At 42.9% G+C, this 19372-nt stretch overlaps 1 protein-coding gene across 6 annotated transcripts in view; it reads right to left on the reverse strand.

The window, feature by feature from the left end:
* Window positions 1-7328, reverse strand: part of MCU (mitochondrial calcium uniporter) — a 209351-nt gene extending 202023 nt beyond the window's left edge. For all 6 annotated transcript variants that reach the window (XM_015147404.2, XM_077946636.1, XM_015147407.3 and 3 more), the window contains exon 1: window positions 7170-7328. In XM_015147404.2, coding sequence (XP_015002890.1) covers window positions 7170-7319 — 150 coding nt within the window. In that variant the 5' untranslated portion in view covers window positions 7320-7328. The remainder of the gene's footprint in view (window positions 1-7169) is intronic.
* Between the last annotated feature and the right edge of the window lie 12044 nt (window positions 7329-19372).

Below are 19372 nucleotides of genomic sequence, written 5' to 3' on the forward strand. Positions count from 1 at the left end.
GGTCTTACTGAACTCTAAACACTAAGATTCTTTTTTTTCCTTTTTTCGGGACGGAGTATTGCTCTGTCACCCAGGCTGGAGTGCACTGGCGTGATCTCGGCTCACTGCAACCTCCGTCTCCCAGGTTCAAGCAATTCTCCTGCCTCAGCCTCCTGAGTAGCAGGGATTACAGGTGCGCGCCACCACACCCGGCTCATTTTTCTGTATTTTTAGTAGAGACGGGGTTTCACCATGTTGGTCAGGCTGGTCTCAAATTCCTGACCTCGTGATCCGCCCACCTCGGCCTCGCAAAATGCTGGGATTACAGGCATGAGCCACCGTGCCCAGCCAACTCTTAAGATTCTTTAAAGTGCACAACTTCCACAGTAACATCTTAGTTTTCCTAACATGTTATCCTAGTAATTCTAATATATCCACGAGCCATGGTACAGCATTAATCAAAGAATAAAGGGTTCGGGCATGGTGGTTCACCCTCTAATCCCAGTACTTTGGGAGGCCAAGGCAGGAGGACTGCCTGAGCCAAGGAGTTCGAGACCAACCTGGGCAACATAGTGAGACTTCATCTCTACAAAAAATTTAAAAATTAGCCCAGTGTGATTACTTGTGCCTATAGTCCTAGCTATTCAAAAGGCTGAGGTTGGAGGATCACTTGAGCTCAGGAGTTCAAGGCTACAGTGAGCCGTGATCACACTACTATATTCCAGTCTGGGTGACAGAGTGAGACCTTGTCTCAAAAAAAAAGAATAAAGGGCTGAGCATGGTGGCTCACGCCTGTAATATCAGCACTTTGGGAGGCCGAGGCAGGCCAATCACCTGAGGTCAGGAGTTCAAGACCAGCCTGGCCAACATGGTGAAACCCCATCACTACTAACAATACAAAAATTAGCTGGGCGTGGTAGCACGTGCCTTTAGCCCCATCTACTCGGGAGGCTAAGGCAGAAGAATTGCTTGAACCTGAGAGGCAGAGGTTGCAGTGAGTCAAGATTGCGCCACTGTACTCCAGCCTGGGCGACAGAGTGAGGCTCTGTCTGAAAAAAAGGATAGAAGATTCAAAGGCTGACTATTAGCCTTTGAATCCTCTATTCTAACAGCTATCCTGAGATATTAAAAGGTAATCTTGACCTTAATCACAGGAAAACAAACAGTAATTTTTAAGAAAATCTATAGGGATGCAAAGCTAAAACGTAAGAAGAAAAAACATCCAAGCGGTTGATAGCAAATCATTTTTTTAGGGCTGCCTCATGTTTGAAGTTGAAATCAAATAGCATTTCATTGATAACATCATCTGAATGATTTCCTACCAATGTATTGCCTTTGACTTACACCACTCTTGATGCTGTATTTTCTATTTAGATTTCATGTTAAAGAAAAGAGTTACATGAAGCATAAAGAAAAGCCACTTGGGACTTAGAACTAAGTTCAAATAATCAGAATTTTAAGATATCCAAGATCATTTATTCAGATATTTTATGAGTTTTAAAATAAGCAAGATTTTGTGCTGGATGTGGTAGTTCATGCCTGTAATCCCAGCACTCTGGGAGGCTAAAGTGAGAGGATCTATTGAAGCCAGGAGTTAAGAAACCAGCCTGGGCAACATAGCAAGACTGTTTCTAAAAAAAAAAAAAAGTCTTTTTATGAGCTAGGCATGGTGACACATGCCTATATACACAGCTACTCAGGAGGCTGAAATGGGAGGACTGCTTAAGCCCAGGAGTAGAGGGCTCCAGCAAGCTACGACCACACCACTGCACTGTAGCCTGGTTAAGAGAACAAGACTGTCTCTAAAAAATATATTAAAAAAAAAAAAAAAAAGAATGGTTGCTTCCTTAAAAATAAAAGAAGTCGGCCAGGCGCGGTGGCTCACACCTGTAATCCCAACACTTTGGGAGGCCGAGGTGGGTGGATCACGAGGTGAGGAGTTCAAGACTAGCCTGACCAACATGGTAAAACCCCGCCTCTACTAAAAATACAAAAAAATTAGGCAGGTGTGGTGGTGCGCGCCTGTAATCCCAGTACTCGGGAGGCTGAGGCAAGAGAATCACTTGAACCCGGGAGACGGAGGTTGGAGTGAGCCGAGATCATCCCACTGCACTCCAGCCTGGGCAACAGAGTGAGACTCTGTCTCAAAAAAAAAAAAAAAAAAAATAGAAGAAGTCTGGCCTGGGTGCAGTGGCTCATGCCTTTTATCTCTGCACTTTGGGAGGCCGAGGCGGGTGGGTTACCCGAGGCCAGGAGCTCGAGACCAGCTTGGCCAACATGGCAAAACCCCATCTCTACTAAAAATACAAAAATTAGCCAGGCATGGTGGCACGCACCTATAAGCCCAGCTACTTGGGAGGCTGAGACAGGAAAATCACTTGAACCTAGGAGGTGGAGGCTGCAGTGAGCAGAGATCACGCCACTGCACTCCAGCCTGGGCAACAGAGCAAGATTCCATCTAAAAAAAATAAATATATAGAAGTCTGTTCTTAAACATATTTATCCAGAACTCTCAAAATCTTAATATAGAATAAACCAACAAATGTGGAATCTGATTCAAACATATATTTGTAATAATCTGGGTAATTACTATACTTTTGCTGGCTATTGTCAGAAAGCTAGTGACCACTGCTGAGCTACTCCAGTGGTACCAACTCTTTCCATCAATCCACCATAAAGAAGTGTAATATATAACCAAAGACAGTACTGGCAATACTAAGCTTAAAGCAATTCTCCAAATGTGGTTACCTAAGGAAGGCTATTAAGCAAGCCAAACCGGGGGTAGGGGGATAGGAAGAGGAGATAAAGGGCATATCTTTTCCCCAGCAAGCAGAAAAAGGGGTACATAGCTAATTAATGCTTGTCTGAGTGTCACCTATGTACCCAGCATTGTGCTAGAGTCTATGAGCCACAAAGGTAATAAGATACACATCATTGCTTTATCTCCCCAGTAAGATCAGATGCCCACAAATAAAACATTTAGAAAACATGTCAGTGTCAATCTGTGTCCTAAAGATAATAAATCTCATCAGAATTCAGAGAGGACAGAATAAAAATAGAAAAGGGTTAAGAATCAGGAATTACACAAATCAAGATTCAAACTAGGAAATTTTTTTTCTCTACACATTTAGAGAAATTTTTCTAGTAATGAACTATAGAAATTATCCCTGAAAGTATCATCTTCACACTAGGAATTCTTGAATCCATCTCCATTTAAAGGAATTTTAGGCCAGATGCAGTGGCTTACGCATATAATACTAGCTCTTTGGGAGGATGAGTCCAGGAGTTCGAGACCAGCCTGGTAGAAATACCCTGTCTCTACCAAAAAAAAAAAAAATATTTTTTTTGAGATGGAGTTTCGCTCTTTCGCCCAGGCTGGAGTGCAGTGGCGTGATCTTGGTTCACTATAACCTCCACTTTCTAGTTTCAAGTGATTCTCCTGCCTCAGCCTCCCGAGTAGCTGGGACTACAGGCACCTGCCACCATGTCCGGCTAATTTTTGCATTTTTAGGAGAGACGGGGTTTCACCATGTTGGCCAGGCTGGTCTCCAACTCCTGACCTCCTGATCTGCCCACCTCAGCCTCCCTAGTTGCTGGGATTACAGGTGTGAGCCACCGTGCCCAGCCAAAAAAAATTTTTTTAATTAGCTGGGCACAGTGGTGCACATTACTTGGGGAGGCCGAGGTGGGAGGACAGCTTGAGTCCAGGAGTTCAAGATTGCAGTGAGCTGTGATAGTGTCAATGAATTCCAGCCTAGGTGAGAAAGCGAGACCTTGTATCAAAAAAAAAAGTAAAGGAATTTTAATCCTTGGTCTGTTCGTAACCACAAACATAACTTAACAGTCACTTTCCTCAGTTTATTAGGTTTCCTCACGTGTAAAGTGAGAATGTTAGATTCAAAGGGAATTGTACATCACAGTCTGTAACCTGAAATGAACCTTAGAGGCTAGAGGAGTGATTGGGGTGATAAAGGCTGAAATTCAGCTACAAAAAATCCATAAAGGTTTAGTATGGATGTATGGGACAGTGCAGAGACTAGCTTAAGTACAACAGAGTATTTGTGCTGGGATGAATCTGGCATAAGATTGGGCCAGACCATGAGGAACTCAATTAAAGAATTAGGACCTGCCTCTGTATCAGGCAATGTAACCTGTTAAAACTTTCAGGTTAAGCTGAAACAATGTCACTGCCAAAAGAACTGTGATGTGTAAAGTAGAGCAAGTCAGTCACAAACTGTAACAGGACAATGACAGACTTAAGTAAAAGATGTAGTAATTCAGCATAGCCGTTAACTGCTAGAAAATGCCAACAGTGGGGCTGTCATAATCAGACATGAAACAGTTTGTTTTAGCAATGGAATTACACAGCTCACAGTGAAAGGCAGTTCCTCTTCGAAGAACCATCCTTAAAAATAGCAGCCACCTTCACTAACCATACAGAAAAGCAGGCAACAAACATTTTACATCAGTTTTGGTTACAGTCACAAGCTGGAGAGAAGGAAAAAAATTACACTAGATGGTGCTAAAAATATTGAATAAGCCCCTGTACCTTTACTCTTATTTACTCAGTTGAAAGATATAATGGAGAAGGGGGAGGGGACAAACTAAGTTTATAACCTCATAATTGCACTTACCAACTAGCTGAGCTACTGTATTGCTTTGGACTCATTCTCGAAACTTGGAAAACATGAATTTCTCACTCAAAAAATTAGGCAATGCTGTAACTGGTTATGCCCCCCGGTTGTAATTTACTATACCATACAGCAGAACAAAAGTGGCACAAACTGGACTTGTGATCCAGACCAATGCAGACTGCCATCTGCTGCACATACACAGGATGTCTCCCAAGCAAGATTCAACCTTAGTGTCTCTCAGGGAACTTTACCAGAACATCTATTCTTTCTGGTAAGCTGTTTGCTTCCATATTCACCTAATATATGTACTCAAATCAACCCTACTTACAGGAGAATTCCCCTTCATGGGGTTTTGAAATAGCAATACTTTCCTAACGGACAATAGGACATTTTACAAGGTAGTAAAGAGATGTAAAGCAGCATTTGCACTTTACAATAAAAGGAACACAATAAGGGGTGAGACTATCTCAGATGAATGGGAGTCCTAAAACTGTTACGTATTAGCTAACATAACCTTGGCCAAGCCTCTCTCTGTTCAGGGTCTCAATATCTTCTAAATGGAATGTCTTGTAAGGAATCACAGACTATCCTATGGAAACAGCTGTATATATGATGGCTTCAGAAGAATTGTAGAAAAATAAAAAGTCTGTTTATATATTTTAAATAATCGGGTTCGATTTTTTTCAAAATCTTACAATTCTAAATTCATGTACAAGTCACCATTCCCATAACATTCCTGCCTTTTAGAAATAACATTTCATTTTAATTGTGCTTTCAGTTACAAATTCAGCACTTCATTTTTACCCACCCTAGAATAGCACAGAGAACACCTTCATGAAGCATCCCCACAAGGGAGACACTCACAGCCTGACAAATTTGCATAATGGAAAATATACAAGGCACAAATTTTTAAAAATGCTAAATGAATATCACACCCAAACAGTCTTAAAAACTGTGCAAAGTCAGAAGATGTCTTATTAAAATATGGACTTAAGGACAACTTGGGAAGCCTTTAAATAGTTCGAGGAAAAGGGGAATGCAATCAAAATTTGGGGTGGCCTTATGTTTTTAAGAGAACAAAACACATAACTGGAGGCTACGAAACAAGCAAATTAAATTGAACTGTGGAAAAGCTCGGCTCTCACCCAAAAGCTTCAGCAAAGCAATATGCCAGTATGCCAAATAAAAAGAGGTACAATCTTCTTACAAGAATGAGGATAGAGCCCATACCTATGACTAATAATAATACCACCTTGCTTGTGCAGAGCATTAGGTCTTTTCATAGCTCTGTCAGACACTTGATTCTGATGTTGTCATTGGCCTTAGGAGTATCCTCTCTGAAGAGCTCCAGTTCAGTTTCCTCTTAAGAGCTATGATCAGAACAAGGCAGGTGATGTGTTTATTGAGGGTTGAAGGTACTATTGTAGTTTCTCCTATCAGGCTGTTTACAGTGATCCTCTAATAACCACACTATACAACTCAGCCCCAGGAAATAAAACCTACATTCTTTCCCTCAGAGGTGGCCAGAGACCAACACATACAGGTCTAGAAAGCCCAAGGGAAGGAAACCTCCTGACTTGTTAGGTTAAGAACTCCATGCCAAATTCATCTCTTGCAACTGAAAAAAGAAATCTCTCTCACACTCTGTCTCTCTCTCTTACACACACACACTCACCCAAGAGTGTTCAAACAGAAATCCTCTTTTTCTGCCAGCCAATGAAACCTAGCAACAACTGGTTAATACAACCACCAAATCTCTGCCTCTGTCAATAACTTGTCATATTCGCTTCTCCTGTGCCTGCTGCCCACCGTCCCGCTCAGGCACGCGTGAACACGCTTATACAGTAACCCTCGAAAGGACCCCCAAAAGCACCTTTAAGAACCCGAGAGTATGGAGCTTGCCTCCTGAAGCAATGCAGCATCCATCTCGAGGGAGCTGGTTCCCCCTGCACACACACACACACACACACACAGGAAGTCACAGAGGGGGATAAACTTTGATTTTCCTTCTTGCCCGACCCCTCCGGGACGAGAGAGGACGAGGGGCGGCCCCGCCGGGGTCCTGGGCTGCTCTCCGGGGCAGCTCCCAGCAGCATGGCACTGCCACTCTCCTGGCACACACAAGGCGGCCGCGGCAACTCAGGACTCCCCAACCCGCCCAGAGGAGGAGGGAAAGGGGACAACTTCCACCGGGCTCCGTTCGGGAGCCTTGGGGCAGGGCTGTTAAGAACGAAGAAGGGAGGGACCGAGATTGGGGGTGGGTCGGGGAGAGGTTCAAGTCCCGTGCCTTCCCCGCCCTGGTGTCCCCAGTCCTGCGGGAACATCCCCGCCGTCGCCCCTCCTCCTCCTCTAGGCTTCCTCCCGCCCGCCCTCCCTCCCTTCCTGGTCGCCGCCGCAGGCGCCTGAAGGGCACGGCGGCTCCTCGGTGCCCGGCAACCTCGGGAGCGGCCGGGAGTTGAGGTAACTCGCCTGCTGCCCCGGCGGCCTGCCCGCCGGCGGCTCCCACACGCCAGCGCCGCCCCGCCCTCCCCGGAGCCTCCGGGCGCGCTCGCTCACCGTCCGGTGGTGCTGCTGCTGCCGGTGGCGGCTGACGCCCAGCCCAGGGAAGCAGCCGGCAGTCAGCGCCCCGCAGCCGCCGGCGCCCCCGCCGCCGCAGCCCCGAGAGGAGAGGAGCAGCAGGAGCGATCTACCTGCGGCGGCCGCCATCTCTCAACTGGAAACGGCGCCGACCCAGGCAGCGCAGCGGACGGTCGGGGCGGAGCTAAGATCCGCCACTCACCGACGCCGAGCCAACTAACGCCCTTGACTGAGTTGATGAGGCGGGGCTTCCTGCAAGGCCCAATCGACAGGCGGGAGAACCACATTGGAAACTGCCTGTCACTTCCAGAGTTACCTATAGTGGGACATAGTCAATTACGGGCAAATTCTAGGGAACCGGTAATTGGCACCCAAGCCCGTGAAAATAACAGCAATAGAGATGGCATGTTCGGTTCAGCTAATCTTCACCAACGGTAGAACTATGATAAGGGTAACGGGGGATATAGATATTTGTGAAAAGCTTTGTTCTGAGTTCTAAGTCAGTGTTCTAAGTTGGCAAAATAGGCACCAAATAACCATTAACTGTATGCTGTAACTCTCAACTACACGCCCAGAGTTATCATTCATAACTGATAATATTTAGATATGCTGAAATTAACCCTGCATCACGGAGTGATCTAATGACTGTGATGTGTAGCATAGTATAGGAGGGGTAGAACGATTACAATATCAAAGTCCCAGAATGAGTACATGCCATCAGAGTGAATTAACAGACCTGTATACATCTCAAATACCCAATTCATTTTTACAGCACCTTTATACTGATATTCTTACACTCTCCAGAAACAGCACTACTTTACCTTGTGTGCATTTACAGAAACAGAACGCAGTAATAACGTCATAAAAAATCATATAAGGCCGGGCGCGGTGGCTCACGCCTGTAATCCCAGCACTTTGGGAGGCCGAGGCGGGCGGATCAGGAGGTCAGGAGATGGAGACCATCCTGGCTAACACAGTGAAACTCCGTCTCTACTAAAAAATACAAAAAATTAGCCGGGCGTGGTGGTGGGCGCTCGTAGTCCCAGCTATTCGGGAGGCTGAGGCAGGAGAATGGCGTGAATCCGGGAGGCGGAGCTTGCAGTGAGCCGAGATCGCACCACTGCACTCCAGCCTGGGCGACAGAGAGAGACTCCCTCTCAAAAAAAAAAAAATCATGTAAAAGGCTATTTTAATGATGTTTCATAAATTTGCCACAATAGCTCTCAGAATACACTTTGGAGTAACAATCACTTTCTCGCGAAAAATACTTCTTTCCACTTAAACTCACAATGAGGGCTCCTTGAATACTGCCTAAGAAAAATTTTGGGTCCTGAATTTCCTTAAAAGAGGATTTCCTTGCTATCTGTTTATTATTATGAGCTGATTAAATTCTCACACCTCTTTTTAAAATCTGGAGCAGGAAAATAGTTCGGGAAGCAAATACAAGCATTATTTTAAATTTTGGAAAACATCTTTGTAGTGTATAGCCTTAGATGATAAATTTAAAACCAAAACAAAACACACACATAAATACGAAGAAAATATTATCACTTGTTCTAAGAATATTCTTTAAAGTTTGACTGAAATGGTACCTTCTTGGCCAAGAATAGCTTAAAAATTACGTGGAAGTTTTTGTTTGTTTAATCCTTATGCCCCACCTACCCCAAAACAGTGAGATGATTGGCTTCTCCGGGTGAGATATCACGTCACTCACCCAAAAGGCTTTATTACCCAACAAGTGGAACTTGAGACCTCAAGAATGAGCCCCCATTCAACAGCTGCACACAGTAATCCCCCTCATTGGAAATCCATGACATTCCTGGAACAATTTCCCTTGCAATCATTTTCCACCCATCTATATTTATCCCAACTGCTTTTGATGTACTTACCCATACTGTGTCATTTTCTCTCTCACCCCTTCACACCTTCTTACAAAGATCACCATGGATTTTAGTTTTGTTTTTATTTTCTGTGCCTTCACCAGATCTAGCTATGAATCAGGATTGCTCCTTTCATTTCCACTTTCCACTTTAAGAAATTTTACTAGAATTGCCTTTACTCTATTTTTCCAAGTATGAACATTAGATGTGCATCCTGCAGTGAGATTTACTCATGTGCATTAGCAAAAGAACTAAGTAAATAATATTTTTAAGTACACAAACATGAAACTGGAGGTATTAGCAAAAGTTTTCTTCCTACCTATTTACCAAAATATGTCATCTTTTATCTACTAAGATGAAACCACTGATGCACCAGAGAGAGGTAGGCTGTATAAATCTGAGGATTAACTGACTATACTCAGTTCTGGGTATTAGTAATCCAAGGCCAGCAATTAATTGAAACAAATATCAATTATCTCCTCACAGAGAAAAACTTCTTCATAGCTGCAAAGGACATATCTCAAATGAGCTGGTTGGCCAAGCCTGATAAGGAGAAAGTGTAGATAGCTCAACAGAAAGTCATTCTCAAACCTAAAAAAAATTATGTGTGTACGTGTGTGTATATATGTGTGTGTGTGTGCGCACACATTATAGAGAGAGAGAAGAGAATTAACATACCTGCTATGTGCCAGAGATTGTGCTGATCACTCCAGAGATACTATATTTAAAAAATATGGCAAGACAACCACAGAAAACATTTAAAAATTGTAACTTTCATGAGAAAGAAGTTGAAGAAAACCTCAATGTCTTCCAACAGGGAATTGGTTAAATACATTAGATACTAACTTTGTAACAGAAAATTATTCAACCATTAAAAAATTGAGTACCAAGCACAGTGGCTCATACCTGTAATCCCAGCTCTTTGAGAGGCTGAGGCAGGAGGATCACTTGAGACCACATGTTTGAGACTTGCCTGGGCAACACATCGAGACCCTATCTCTAAAAAAAAATTTTTTTTTAATTAGCTGGGTGTGGTGGTGCACGCCTGTAGTCCCAGTTACTCAGGAGGCTGAGGCAGGAGGCTTGCTTGGGTCCAGGAAATTTGAGGTTACGGTAAGCTATGATCATGGCACTGCACTCTAGCCTGGGTGAGAATGTGAGACCCTCCCTCTTAAAAAAAATTATTCTATCTATACATATATATATATGTATTTTTTAGATGAAATCTCACTCTATTGCCCAGCCTGGAGGGCAGTGGCACAATCTTGGCTCACTGCAACCTTTGTCTCCTGGGTTCAGAGGCGATCCTCTCACCTCAGCCTCCTGAGTAGCTGGGAATACAGGTGTGCACCACCACATCCAGCTAATTTTTGTATTTTTGGTAGAGATGGGGGTTTCACCACATTGGCCAGGCTGGTCTTGAACTCCTGACCTCAAGTGATTCTCCCACCTCAGCTTCCCAAAATGCTGGGATTACAGGTGCTATCTATATGTTTAAATAATATAGATGACAGAGCATAGATGACCCTTTTTAAAGTAATTTATATATATGTATAACTTAGATAGATAGTAGTTTCCAGAAGAAAACATGTTACCTCTGGGAAGTTTTAAGGGATAGTTATTCTTCTGAATGGTTTAAAATATTCTCATCTGCTTGAATTTAAGATGTATATATATACACACCTTACAATTTATATATATATGAAAAGTAAATTGTTCTCACCTGCATATTACTGTGTAATTATAAAAACATGGTCACTAAAACCAACATGGCTGCGGAATTGTTTTCTGTGCCAACTCTTAAGCGCAGGTTGATTTTTTTTTTTAAACTAAAACTAATCAGAACAGGCTTCCTGGAGCATGAAACTTAACTAGGTTCTCTACCAAAATGTACACTGACGTCAGCTCTCAAGTATGACTCAAATCAGTGGAGTATTTGCCTAAGCATTCCAGAATAGCTAGGGTAGGTGATGCACACGGTTCATTGACATGATCAAGAAAGCATAAAAGGAATCTGCCCAGAGATCTAGGGGCTGCATTTCATTGCTTACTGATAATATGAATTATTATTCAAGTGAAATCAGCAGTATTTAACAGGAAAAGGTATACGAAGAGGAAAGCCAAAAGGAAAGGGTTTCGCCTTCCAATATTTATTACGAACCACAGCCTAGACCTGTTTGCTGGCTATGCTTTACTGTTTATCCAGATGTTTCTATTCCCATTTCTCCTCGTATATCCACCTGCAGTCAACTCTTCATCACTACCACGCCTGTTCCCATGATTTCCTAGTTTCTGTGATGATTCCTGTCTTTTTTCTGTCAGCTCCTCTGGATCATAAATATTTCTAGTCAGCGTAGTTGAGAAGGTTTCTACTCTTAAACTGCAGGACATATCTTTTCCTGTCTATATCTATATCTATTCTCACTTCACACGCACACACACACACACACACACAACTTTTCCTTCCTCATTTTTGTTTCTCTTTTTTCTTCCTCCAACACTCCCATTTCTCATACTCTAATATAGATTTCAACCCTAGTCTAAATCAGAGATACCAGCCTGGGCAACATGGCAAGACCCTAGCTCTACAAAAAAATTAGCCCAGTGTGGTGATGTGTGTCGGTATTCTCAGCTACTGAGGAGGCTGAGGTGAGAGGATCCCTTAAACCCCGGAGTTAGAGGCTTCAGTAAGCTATGATAGGGCCACTGCACTCCAGCCTGGATGACAGAGTAAGACTCTGTCTCAAAAAAATGAATAAATAAAAATAATAAGTCAGAGATAGATTTATATAATCCCTGTAAAATGTTTTGTGTGGAAGGAGGCTCATGTCCTGGTCTCCAAAGGATGACAGACTCCACATTCATTTTATAACTTAGTGGCCTTATAATCTAACATTCTTTTAGGTCAGGAACATCCAATCTGCAAGTTTTTCTGTTGAGAGCAGAACTCCAGGAAAGCACTGAGTTGGGAAGGGCAGGGCTTGTTCAAATAGGATTATCTTTGTTCATGTTTCTCGGAAATTGAGAGGTTGGCAGCAAACTTTAAAGCTGTCCTTTTTGTGTTCCATTGACATGTGGCCTCCTGTAATCTTCTGCTTACTAGACTTCTTGATATAGGAAGTCTTTTGTCTCTATCGGAAGTGATTCAAAGGGTGGGACACTAATTTTACACTTAAATAAACCACACCTCCTAAGTGCATAAGAATTCAGCTCACGTTCTTACGGAACCCAACACCATCCATTCCAGAGCATTCAAAAGTGCCAAAAGATCATAACTTTCTCTAATAGGGTTCAACTACAAAAAAAATCCCAAATTAGTAAAGCGGCTCCTCTCTCAGCAATCCCTGGCCTGGATAACTTTTTTTTTTTTTTTTTGAGGTGGAGTCACTCTATAGTCCAGACTGGAGTACAGTGGCGCGATCCCGACTCACTGCAATCTCCGCCTCCTAGGTTCAAGTGATTCTCCTGCCTCAGCCTCCCAAGTAGCTGGTATTGCAGGCATGTGCCACCACGCCCGGCTAATTTTGTATTTTTAGTAGAGACAGGGCTTCTCCATGTTGGCCAAGCTGGTCTTAAACTTCTGACCTCAGGTGATCCACCCGCCAGCCTCCCAAAGTGCTGGCATTACAGGCATGACCCACCACGCCCAGCCTCCTGCCCAGACATCTACTCTCCATACCCTGAATATGCCCTGACACTTCCAACCTCCACTCTTTGCTCCTACTCTCCCTGTAGCCACCTGTCCTACTGTTCTTTTGATTACCAGCTTGGTCTCATCTGAGGGTAAATGTCCCAGTAAAATTAAACTCTCCCTCTTGCATCTTCTCATAATTTGTTGTTTGACTTTCTATCTCAGTATCTTGGTCCTGGATCTGAGCTTATCTGACTGGGAGGTCTGTCATAGGCCTTGATTATCACATCTATTTAATTAGGCTATTTTGGTTGGTTGGGCCACAGTTCCCGTCTCCCACCATTCTATGTATATTTCTTTTTTTTTTTTTTTTCCTGGAGACGGAGTCTCGCTCTGTCGCCCAGGCTGGAGTGCAGTGGCCGGATCTCGGCTCACTGCAAGCTCTGTCTCCCGGGTTCACGCCATTCTCCTGCCTCAGCCTCCCGAGTAGCTGGGACTACAGGCGCCCGCCACCTCGCCCGGCTAGTTTTTTTTTTTTTGTATTTTTTAGTAGAGACGGGGTTTCACTGTGTTAGCCAGGATGGTCTCGATCTCCTGACCTCGTGATCCGCCCATCTCGGCCTCCCAAAGTGCTGGGATTACAGGCTTGAGCCACCGCGCCCGGCCTCTATGTATATTTCATATCAAAATTGTTTATGTTACTATCTTTCTCCTACAGAGCTCTTCCAGGTTAGAGGTACCAATCTGGTAAATTAATTGAAGCTAACTTTAGATGATATCAGTTACTCCTTAGATTGCCTCTTTTATACAACACTTATATTTATAGGAGTTTCAATGCTGATTTCTAAAAGATTTTCACAAAGTGTGGCAAGTCTAAAAAAATTATTTTGGTCCCTTAAAAGTCTTCAAAAATTCATCAAATACTGAGCCATATTAGTCTGCCTTCTTCAAGGTCAGATACATCTTTATATCATGCTGGGTTTTGCCCAAATTTCAGCTCCTCTTAAACTAAACTAATGTATTGTCAAAATGCTATATTTGGGGCTGGATGCAGTGGATCACACCTGTAATCCCAGCATATTGGGAGGCTGAGCTGGGAGGATCACTTGAGCCCAGGAGTTTGAGACCAGCCTGGGAGCAACATAGTGAGACCCTATCTCTACAAAAAAATTTTAAAATTAGCCTGGTGTGGTGGCACATGTCTGTAGTCCCAGCTGCTTGGGAGGCTGAAGTGGGAGAATCACTTGAATCCAGGAGGCTGAGGCTGTAGTGAGCCATGATCATACCACCGTATTCCAGCCTGGGCAACACAGGAAGACTCCATCCCTGAAAAACAAAAGAAAAAGAAAAGAAAAGAAAAAAGCTATATTCGTTCTCAATTTTGATATAATGTATATAATCTTCATCAGTACTTATTTACACATGAACACATAGAATCTAGGCTATGGGTTGTACTTGGTGGGAGGCAGGGCGTGGAAGAAACTGTAGGCGTGAGATTGGTCATTGCCGGTTAACAACAGGTGCAAACACTGCTCTTTAAATTTAGCCATGGCACTTGGCGTCTTGTCTCTCAGCCGTCACTTATGGCAACTGCTACTGATTTGGAAAGGATCAAGGAAAGGATGACAGAAAGGGTCACATTTATTAAAAGGCAGAGAGAAAAAAGTTTTGTTCTCTTTTATTTAATAAAAACTAACCTAAGGAATGAAAAATAGTAAAAGACTTAGAGGGTATAAAGGCAGCTTAAAAAAATAGAAGAGGGAGGCCAGGCGTGGTGGCTCATTCCTGTAATCCCAGCACTTTGGGAGGCTGAGGCGGGTGGATCACCTGAGGTCAGGAGTTTGAGACCAGCCTGGCCAACATGGAGAAACCTCCTTTCTATTAAAAATACAAAAAATTAGTTGGCATGGTGGTGCACATCTATAATCCCAGCTACTCTGGAGACTGAGGCAGGAGAATTGCTTGAATCTGGGAGGTGGAGGTTGCAATGAGCCAAGATCACACCATTGCACTCCAGCTTGGGCAACAGGAGCGAAACTCTTTCTAAAAAAAAAAAAAAAAAAAAAAAGGAGAAGGAAATTATTAGGAAATTATTCAAAGATAATTATTAACAAATTGTTCTTAATTAGGGACTTTAAAAGCCATTCCAGCTGCCAAAACATGGGAGCAAAAGCATCTAAAAGCATTGGTTGAAGCTCAGAAAATAATTATTATTAATTCAGAGAAGGGGACAAGACCTGGATTAATATAATTTACTAATTCATTCATTGTCAGTCAGTCAAGAAAAATATATTGAATAGTAGGTGCGAGGCAATATATGTGAGGAGAAATTTTCCAAAATCTGCATTCCCTATATTGTGTATTTCTTTTTCTGAAATATTCATCTAACCACCATAACCCTGACCTTGAAATGGAATAAATCCTTCCCATAACTTTGTAGTCAAACATTTACATATCACTCCAAAGAATGAAAGATCCCTTGAGCAATCTCAGAGCATTAACATAATATGAATTTAAAACATACCACCAATGTAACAATCACCCCACTCAATGACTTTATTAAGAAAACATGAAAAGGCTGGGCATAGTGGCTCACACCTGTAATGCCAGCACTTTGGGAGGCCAAGGTGGGTGGATCATCTGAGGTCAGGAGTTCTAGACCAGTCTGACCAATATGGCGAAACCCCACCTCTACTAAAAATACAAAAATTAGCCAGGTGTGATGGCATGCTCCTGTAGTCCCAGTTACTCAGGAGGCTGAGACAGGAGAATTGTTTGAACCAAAGAGGCAGAGGTTACAGTGAGCCGAGATCCCGCCACTGCACTCCAGCCTGGGTGACAGAGCGAGACTCCGGAAAAAAAAAAAAAAAAAAGAAGACATGAGGAATAGCCATGTGCAGTGGCACTCCTATAATCCCAGCCACTGGGGAAGCTGAAGCTGAGGCAGGAGGATCACTGGAGCCCAGAAGTTCGAGACTAGCCTGGGCATCATAGTGAGGCCCTGCCTCCATTAAAAAAAAAAAAAAAAAAGACACTAAGAGATTGTAATTTTTTTCCTGTCAATGTGTAGTAGAGTACAATTCTATTTAAATGGTTTTAAACTACTTCATTGCCTAGGGTATAAACTAAATTTCAGTCTCAGAGAATTATAAGACAACATGGTATTACTTTCTTCATGCCTTGCTTTGCTAAGATATATATATTAGGCTGAAACAGGGCCCTTTGGGTTACTCACTATCAGGGGAAATAACTAAACTAATAAGCTTGTTAAAATTTAAGCTGAGTTTTCAGCACCTATAAATGCTACTACTTTAAGGCCCTGAAGCAATTATGCCTATTATCTGTTTGATCAAAACATTTTGTTTATTGCCAAGAGAAAATTTTCACATAATACCACTAGACGATTAACCCAAGATGGCGCGTGAAAGATCCTTACTCAGAATTTTGATTTAATTTGGAAATATCTTTATTATTACCTCCCACAATATGGATTTGATATCAAAGAGGATTTAATAAAGATTGTAAAGATTTAATGGTTCTTTTAAAATCCATCTTCGCTGCTTTGCTGCTTTCTTACCAATTTTGCCTTTTGGAAGGTGAAAAAATATGAAGAGACAAATAACTTCTTGTTTGCCAACCAGGTCCTTCTCCCAGAAATAGTCCTGGGACAGGCTGAGTGCAGTGGCTCATGCCTGTAATCCCAGCACTTTGGGAGGTTGAGGCGGGAAGACTGCTTGAGCTCAGGAGTTTGAGACCATCCTGGACAACACAATGAGACCAGCCTGGCCAAGATGATAAAACCCCGTCTCTACTAAAACTACAAAAATAAACAAAATTAGCCAGGCGTGGTGGCACATGCTTGTGGTCCCAGCTACTCAGTAGGCTAAGGTGATAAGATCGCTTGAGCCCGGAAGGATGAGGCTGCAGTGAGCTGAGATCACATGCCTGCACTCCAGCCTTGGCAACAGAGCAAGACCCCATCTCTTAAAAAACAAAAGAATTGCTTGCCAGGTGTGGTGGTTCTCCGCCTCTACTAAAAAATACAAAAAATTAGCCAGGCATGGTGACACGCGCCTGTAGTCCCAGCTACTCGAGAGGCTAAGGCAGGAGAATCGCTTGAACCTGGGAGGTGGAGGTTGCAGTGAGTTGAGATCACGCCACTGCACTCCAGCCTGGTCGACTGAGCAAGACGCGGTCTCGAAAAAAAAAAAAAAAGAAAAAAAAAAAGTCCTGGGACATAAATGAATCTTTTAGAATTAAATTTTACATATAAGCTAATACTAAGCAGGCCAATTTTGAGAATTAAAACCCTAATCATTTCTAGAATGTATCCTTTAAGATGGAATTCTCAATTTTTGTTTCATCTTGACAGATACACTTTTAATACATGCTCATCACAAACAATAGTTCCTAAAAGCATCTGAATAAATAAGATGAACTTTGGCTTTATACTCTTCCAAATGTGTTAGCTGTAACTACACTGTGTCCAGACATCTCCCAGTTAAAAGGATCTGAAATACTTCTTAAATTTAATAAAACAAATTCTGCAACTGCAGTAATGGCTATCACTGAGGTTCAAGAAATTAACTCTTTATTTCAACAAATAATACTTGGTTAAGTTACTACAGCCAACAAAATGAAGGCTCTGGCCTAACAAAGCTTACCATATAATAAAAATAAGGAAAGCAGGGGAAGATTGTAGGAAGTCATTCACCCAGATTTGAGGATCTGAGAAGGCACTTCTAGGGAAGCAATATTGGGTGAGGTCTGAAAGATCAGTAGGAGTAAATGCCAGAGGGAGAGTAGCGACATTTGATATCAGAGAGGCAATAAGAGCAGGTGACAAAGTATCTCATGAAAAAGATTAAGGAATTCGTATTAAGAATTTTTATTGCCAGGCCTGGTGACTCACTCCTGTAATCCCAGCACTTTGGGAGGCCGAGGCGGGTAGATCATGAGGTCTAGAACTCAAGACCAGCCTGACCAAGATGGTAAAATCCCGTCTCTACTAAAATTACAAAAATTAGCTGGGCATGGTGGCAGGCGCCTGTAATCCCAGCTACTTGGGAGGCTGAGGCAGGAGAATCACTTGAACCTGGGTGGCAAAGATTGTGGTGAGCTGAGATCGTGCCTGGGCAACAGAGTGAGACTCCATCTCAAAAAAAAAAAAAAAAAGAATTTGTATTAAGGAATCTGTATTAAACAATTTAGTATTCCTCTTTTATAAATGAAGAAATTGAGGTTAAGAATCTGCCCAAATTCAGGCCGGGTACAGTGGCTCATGCCTGTAATCCCAGCACTTTGGGAGGCCAAGGTGAGCAGATCACTTGAGGTCAGGAGTTCAAGACCAGCCTGGCCAACATGGTGAAACCCCATCTCTACTAAAAATACAAAAATTAGCTGGACACCGTGGCTCACACCCGTAATGCCAGCACTTTGGGAGCCTGAGGCAGGCGGATCACCTGAGGTCGGGAGTTCGAGACCAGCCTGACCAACATGGAGAAACCCTGTCTCTACTAAAGATACAAAATTACCCGGGCATGGTGGCACATGGCTGTAATCCCAGCTACTCGGGAGGCTGAGGCAGGAGAATCACTTGAACCTGGGAGGCCAAGGTTGAGGTGAGCCACGATTGTGCCATTGCACTCCAGCCTGGGCAACAAGAGTAACACTCTGTCTCAAAACAATAATAAAAATTTTTTTTAAAAAATTTTTTGATACAAAAATTAGCCAGGCGAGGTGGTGGGCTCCTGTAATCCCAGCTGCTTAGGAGGCCAAGGCGGAAGAATTGCTTGAACCCAGGAGACAGAGGTTGCAGTGTGCTGAGATTGTGCCACTGTGCTCTGCAGTCTAGCCTGGGTGACAGAGCCAGAGCCCGTCTCAAAAAAAAAAAAAAAAAAAGAATTGGCTTAAATTCAGTTCCCAAATTCAGGAATGAGAATCGGCTTAAATTCAGTTCCCAAATTCAGGAATGAGGGACTCCAGCACCTATACTCTTAACTATTAATGTAATCTGCCTCTCCAGTAACCAGCACTCTTGATGTGCAGTCCAATATAGTTCTCTTAAAGCTATAATTCATCATTGCTTTTATATCTCCCAGGCCATTCAGTTTGCAATGGAAAAAAAAGCAGTATAGAAGGTTAGAGCTGAAAAAGACTTGAAAGGGTCTCTAATTCAGTCTCTTAGTCCACAATGGAGCCACTGAGGTCTAAGCATGTAACTGACTTTCCCAAGACCACAAAGCTATTTGGTGGTAAAGGCAAGATTATAATCCAAGTTTCCAAACTCTCAAAGCAGTTCTCTTTTCACTATACCACAAAATCTGCCCCTCCTACATTCTCTTCCTTTGGGGATAGGTATTAGTATAGGATCCAAAGTTCTTGTTGACTCTTTGAATGGACTGGCTGACACAGTTAGGAAGGATTGGCAATTACACCTTTGCAGCTTCTACTTCCTGGTCTATATGCAATGCCACCTTCAATTCTACACATTAGCAGAGTGAGCAGGTAGGATGTGCTGTGCGAAAAAAAAATCTTGTTTTCTTTTTTGTTGTTGTTTTTGAATCAGAGTCTTGCTCTGTCACCAGGCTGGAGTGCAGTGGTGTGATCTCGGTTCACTGCAACCTCTGCCTCCCGGTTCAAGCAATTCTTCTGTCTCAGCCTCTGGAGTA

The sequence above is a fragment of the Macaca mulatta genome, chromosome 9, assembly GCF_049350105.2.
Source record: "Macaca mulatta isolate MMU2019108-1 chromosome 9, T2T-MMU8v2.0, whole genome shotgun sequence".
NCBI lineage: Eukaryota > Metazoa > Chordata > Mammalia > Primates > Cercopithecidae > Macaca > Macaca mulatta.